The sequence below is a fragment of the Drosophila melanogaster genome, chromosome 3R, assembly GCF_000001215.4.
Source record: "Drosophila melanogaster chromosome 3R".
NCBI classification, from domain to species: Eukaryota; Metazoa; Arthropoda; class Insecta; order Diptera; family Drosophilidae; genus Drosophila; species Drosophila melanogaster.
Window position 1 is genome coordinate 28,234,809 of NT_033777.3, and position 6,000 is coordinate 28,240,808.

At 42.1% G+C, this 6,000-nt stretch overlaps 1 protein-coding gene and 1 non-coding gene across 5 annotated transcripts in view; one reads left to right on the forward strand and one right to left on the reverse strand.

The window, feature by feature from the left end:
* Positions 1-5,718, forward strand: part of CG34354 (uncharacterized protein) — a 93,647-nt gene extending 87,929 nt beyond the window's left edge. For 3 of the 4 annotated variants that reach the window (NM_001104483.3, NM_001316621.1, NM_001170284.3), the window contains exons 5-9: positions 267-369; positions 453-645; positions 2,223-2,567; positions 2,699-2,867; positions 2,925-4,422. In NM_001104483.3, the coding sequence (NP_001097953.2) occupies positions 267-369; positions 453-645; positions 2,223-2,567; positions 2,699-2,867; positions 2,925-3,323 (1,209 nt within the window). In that variant the 3' untranslated portion in view covers positions 3,324-4,422. Of the gene's footprint in view, positions 1-266; positions 370-452; positions 646-2,222; positions 2,568-2,698; positions 2,868-2,924 lie in introns of all 4 variants that reach the window. The other variant, NM_001170285.3, reaches the window with a different exon arrangement.
* Positions 2,641-3,762, reverse strand: asRNA:CR45041 (antisense RNA:CR45041). The gene is made up of 2 exons (NR_125281.1): positions 3,604-3,762; positions 2,641-3,462 (listed from the first exon to the last, which is right to left on the reverse strand).
* Positions 5,719-6,000: the final 282 nt, after the last annotated feature.

Here is a 6,000-nt window from a genome sequence, read left to right on the forward strand (position 1 = left end):
GTGTTTAATCTTGTTCGATAGGATTGCGAGTAATTTAAGGATAATTGTATTTTTCCAAGTGCTTGCTACTTTTGTTGCTTCTGCCTTAACACTTTCTGAGCTGTTTGTTTATAAATTTTGGGCTGGGATCTTTACTCAAAAACCAAAAGCAGTCTTTGAGGGCGACTTAGCAGCCGCCGTAAGCGGCTTAAGCGGCTAGACAAGCCCGCGTAAATGGAATGGGCTCTTAGCTAATTGCGCTCTCCATTTAATTTGGCTCGTTGCAGGAGGCGGAAACCGCCATCACTGCAATGAATGGCCAATGGCTGGGCTCGCGCTCGATACGCACAAATTGGGCCACACGAAAGCCGCCGGCAACCAAGGCAGACAGTGAGTATCCCATCCCATCAGAGACACCAATCCAAACCACCAAGCCATCCCGCATCTCAATGTCACATCTCGCTCTTCCACAGTGAACGCCAAGCCGCTGACCTTTGACGAGGTCTACAACCAGAGTAGCCCCACCAATTGCACTGTCTACTGTGGCGGCATCAACGGAGCCCTCTCTGGCTTCCTCAACGAGGAGATTCTGCAGAAGACCTTTTCGCCGTATGGCACAATACAGGAGATACGGGTCTTCAAGGACAAAGGATACGCATTCGTGCGGTAAGTTGACAGGAAACGATATTTAAATGTATGAAAATTTCATATATGAAGTAAGATTAAGAAATCTACTGCATACCATGAGTAATTAACATCTAAAAGATACTTCATTTACTATTTAAAACATTTTCATTTGCTTGTTAAACATATGTGTTATTCTCATTAGAATTTGATATTTTGTGTGCTCCCATATTTCTTAAGAACCTCACGGTAGAATGAGCGATCAGGCAATCGATCTAATAATGGAGCAATCTTCCCCCATTTTACTGTGCCCCTATAAGTGTGCTACACATTAACCCTTTGTGGGCCGCCATTTTGATTTGCCGCCTGCATGGGTGTGCGTGTGCTGCGGTCTGCGGTGTCATCGGTGTGTTTCCATTGTCATCGTCACCGATGCGCACACACCACGCCATATATATGTGTGCGTGGCCCCCATCCAAGCCGCTCGCCGTTAATAAATCAACAACACTTTTACACTCGACAACAATAACAAGGAATGCAACAACAGCAACATCGAGGGGCAAATTTGAAGTTACAAACAGAACAATGAACCGCAATAACAGCGACGACAACGATGGCACGGCAAAGAGTAAAAACCAAAAATAAAAAAAAAAAGTGGGGGAATAAACCCCCAGCCAAGGAGTCGGTGGTGCAGGAAGAGCAGTGGTGGCTGGTGGCTGGGTACCGGTGGTGCTGGTGGTGTTGGCGGTGGAGATCGCAGCTGCCGTCACGAATGCTGATAGGGTTTTAATGGCAGCCGTTGGCCCACGACGGACTGAGTTCACCCCACCGCAACCAAAAGGGCAGATACGGATAGGATTCGCACACTGAACAAAAATATGGGAGACCTGAAATAGTAATACAAATAAATTACTTTTACAAAACAGTAATGTTTTATTCAAAATAGTTTAGACGAGAAAAATTATATGTTTCATTCTGAAAACTCTTTACTTTTCTGCATATTAGTAGCCTTTTTTGTCAAGTGTATGTGTGAAGTGTGATGAGGGCGGAGGGGTGGGCAACAAACGCATTGCAGTTACTGGCCATGTCCATGGGCGCCTTTTGTGCACTGCTCCAAAACTCATTTGTGTGTTGCAAACGTGATGCAAAAAAAAGCGACGAAGGGGAAAAGAAAGTCGAGGAGAAAGTGAGAGAACGGGAGGTGGCAGGAGGCAGGAGGCGGTGCGCAGCGGAGGCATTGTTTGGCATTTTGTAACATAATGAGCTCGGGGACTACAAGTGCAGCAGCAGCTGTGGCAGAGTTGCTGCATCATTATAACCAATCCAGCAACAACGGAATAATTCCACAGACGCTTGTACCACTTTTGCGCTTTGTTGCCGCAGCGGGTTAAGCGGAAATTAAACCAGGCCAATCTGCTGCCTGCTTTCAAAAAGCAAAAATCCAGTAATGAAAATGCTAAAGAAATATTTGATGGCTAGTTATAAATTAAATAGTTTAAATGCTTGTTTTCAAATTTAAATTTATATTATTATTCGGCTTATTTCCAACATTTTACGACAGTAACTATACGAATTTAAACCAGATATATTAAGAATAAATCTGTGCTCTCACCCCTCAGTTTCTCCACCAAGGAGGCGGCCACCCACGCCATCGTCGCCGTTAACAACACGGAGATCAACCAGCAGCCGGTGAAGTGTGCATGGGGCAAGGAGAGTGGTGACCCCAACCACATGTCGGCCATTGCCGGTGGAGCCTTGGCCCAGGGATTCCCCTTCGGCTCGGCGGCAGCGGCGGCCGCAGCGGCTGCCTACGGACAGCAGGTGGCCGGATACTGGTACCCGCCGGCACCCACATATCCGGCGGCAGCCCCCGCCAGTGCCCTTCAGCCCGGACAGTTCCTGCAGGGCATGCAGGGATTCACCTACGGTCAATTCGCCGGCTACCAGCAGGCGGGATACATGGGGTGAGTTTGAGATCCAGATCGGGGCAGCAAAGTTGTGTTTAAGCTGTAGCAAATAATTACATGAATACTTTTTAATCATTTGTGTTAGTTATACGCTTTATTTATGCCCTCTATATTCTTTGTCGCTTCAGAATGGGCGTCCAGCTGCCCGGCACCTGGCAGAGTGTACCGCCCCAACCTCAGCTGGCCAGTGCAGCGGCAGCCACTGCGCCGCAGATCACACAGAGCGTGGGCAGCGCATTGCCACAGGCGGCCGGAGTGGTCGCATATCCGATGCAGCAGTTCCAGGTCAGTCCACAGGTGAGTGTTCGAGGAATTCGATGATGAGGCGGTGCCTAACGATTGTACATCGTTTAGCTGGCGGAGGACGAGTGGCTGGCGCCCAGTCTGCTCGTGTAGCTGCCATGAGGGATGGCCATGTATCCCACACAGCAGCACCAGCAGCAGCAACAACAGCAGCAGCAGCAGCAGATGCTGCAGCAGCAACATGAGCAGCAGACGTCCGGCGAATATGTCAAGGAGCCGCCCTACCAAACGCAGCAGCTGCAGCAGCTGCAGCATCACCAACTGCAGCAGCAGCATTCACACAACCAGCATCAGCAGCAGCAGCACTATATCCACCAACTGTACTATCCATCGCACTGGGTGCAGCAGCAACAGCAACAGCAGCAGCAGGTAGCAAACAACGAGCAGCAGCCGCAGCAACAGCAGCAACAACCACCAGTGGCTCAGGTTTATGGCATGTCCGAAGTGTAGAAAGGTGCAGCATTACACGTAAACGAAATCTTACCGTAGATTAAGTATACGCCATGGCGACAGCAGCAACCACACAGGCCAGAAAGTGCAATAGTCGAAATCCAAAGTTGATCTAATCAATGGTTCGAGGAAGTCACCTCTGTCAAAAAATATTAATAATGATAACACGAGAAGATCTAAATGTATTTTAGTAGGTATAAACATATAGACAAGTATGTAGGTATGTATATACCAGAGTAAGAATAGAGTGGGTGCTACTAAGAAAGTGGTTTTGATTTACCAGGGCTTACGTTTCACATAGCAAAAGAAAGTATAACAAACCGAAAACTAATATTTAAGCGTAGACTAAGCAAACAAACAAAAGGTTAAGAGAAATGTGTTTCGTTGACTGAGAACTCATTTTAGAAAATTTTCCCCATCTTCTATGAAATTGACAGAACCGATGATTTTCAAATAGATTTCATTCTGATGATCATTTCACCGATATATCGATGTGCATAGACCTAAGAATTAGCAAGTAGTGAAGGGCCATTCGACTTGGCCCACCATAAGCATCGATCAGTTGAGTCACGACTATGAGTGTTATCCAGCATTATATAGAGAAATATCAAAGTAAATATACTAACTGAGTTAAGCACCGACAACTAAACCGAACCCGAAAATGAGAAACACACCAGAAATCGAGTAGATAATTGCACTGAAAACAGAACGGATCGATTGAGCCAGAGAATATATATATATATGTAGATGGACCCATGACTAGATCAACTATATATCCTAAACGATACCCATAGAAGAGGCTACTACACATACACACAAACAAGCACACGCATACGCAAGCACGCACACACTCACACGTAAGGATCCTTATTCATGTATCTGTGTTTGTGTAACGTGTAAATGTATTAAGGTAACCTATAAGAAACTAAGGAAATAGCGAAATATTTAGAAAAGGATATGAAAGAAAAACGTGTAGCAAAAGCAAAATACAAAACGTAGTCAATGTGTAGCTAAGAATCGTAAGAATAACTGTAACACTATACACTAAAATGTAAACCTAAACACAATTATTTATGGTATTTACAAAGGCAAAACGGCTAAAAAAAAAACGGAAAACGAATGCGAATACAAATTGTAAACTATTTTTTGCATACCAAAGAAAACAAAAATTGAGAAAAACTAATTCATAATGCTAAAACGGAGAAATCAAAATTAGAAATCTTTCAATTGGATAATTGGAGTGGAGCCAAAAGAAGCGAGTCTAATTTCTATAAGTTGTGATGAGAGCAAATCGATGTTACGGACAAAGGAAACTGATTTATTTTTTCAACTTGGCATAACATGTTTTTGAAAGCCAACGACAAACTGTGCATCGACGAATGCATCACTTTACATATATACAAATCTATATATATACACCTATATATATACATACACATATATATATATACATATATATATATATACTAAATGTTATTTGAGCAGACAAGAAAACTGTGTGTCAGAGCAAGCTATGCGTAATTATAAATATATAAATAATGAAAATATATGGAAAAACAATGAAAATTAAATAAAATTGTAGCTGAACGTATGTTGGAAATGTTGGAAAATTATGGTAAAATTACGAAATAAATTTAATGAAACGGATGAAAAAATCAGAAATACTCTACGACATATACATAATAGCATAATTATATTTAATTATATAAACATAGTTATGGTGTAAGCAAAAGAAATATAAATAAATGATTTGTGTTGTATGTACATATAAAAATATGAAAAAGGTATATCTAAAAAACATATAATTAAAAACAAGATATATGTGCGCATAACAAAGGCAAACTAACTAAAAGGAAATTGTATTAATATTTGCATATACATGTAAAAACAAACAAAACAAAAAACCAAAGCCGAGTGCAAACAACGCTGCAGGAGAGCATCTGTTTTTGCAAAGGCCCAGCGCAGACATATGATAGATCATTAAATAGCGCCCATCAGATCCAAACAACCAACCCAGACACTCGCCTATGTAATTGCATTTGTGACAGCAGCAGGAAAATCGGAGAGCAGAAAATAAACAAACAAACAAACAGTATGAAAAAGAGAATTATTAAAAGTGTGCAAGCAAAATGCCATAATTATGTTAAGCGCCTATCAAAAGCCTATCCAATTCAATCAAACCGAACGAAGCCCCCGGAACAAACTCACAAATACACATTAATGCCCACACCAACACCCACGCAATCACACACACACCCACACACACACTTACGCACACTTGAGTGTGTGGCTGCAAACACGTTAATATATGCATAGAAAAAGGCGCTGCCAGCGATTGCAGCCGAGCAAGAGAGAAATAATCAAATAAAACGGAAAAATGTTAATCAAAAAACAGAAAAACAAAATTAAAAACAAATGCCTTGACTTCTTCTTATTTTCTTGGGAATCCTGGAAGGGGTTTTGGAATCGATTTACCAGAAAGGAGATTTGATTTAATAATTGTGGTGCATACACTGAGTGTGTTCATATCGATTATAACATTTCTATGACTTATGGCCTAGAAAATGACACCAAAAATGACATCTCGAAACCTTAATAAAGGGTGATGGCTTATGGAACTAGACATTTATTGCTAGTAATCACACATCAATGCCTGAATGAATGCATTTGCAGAACT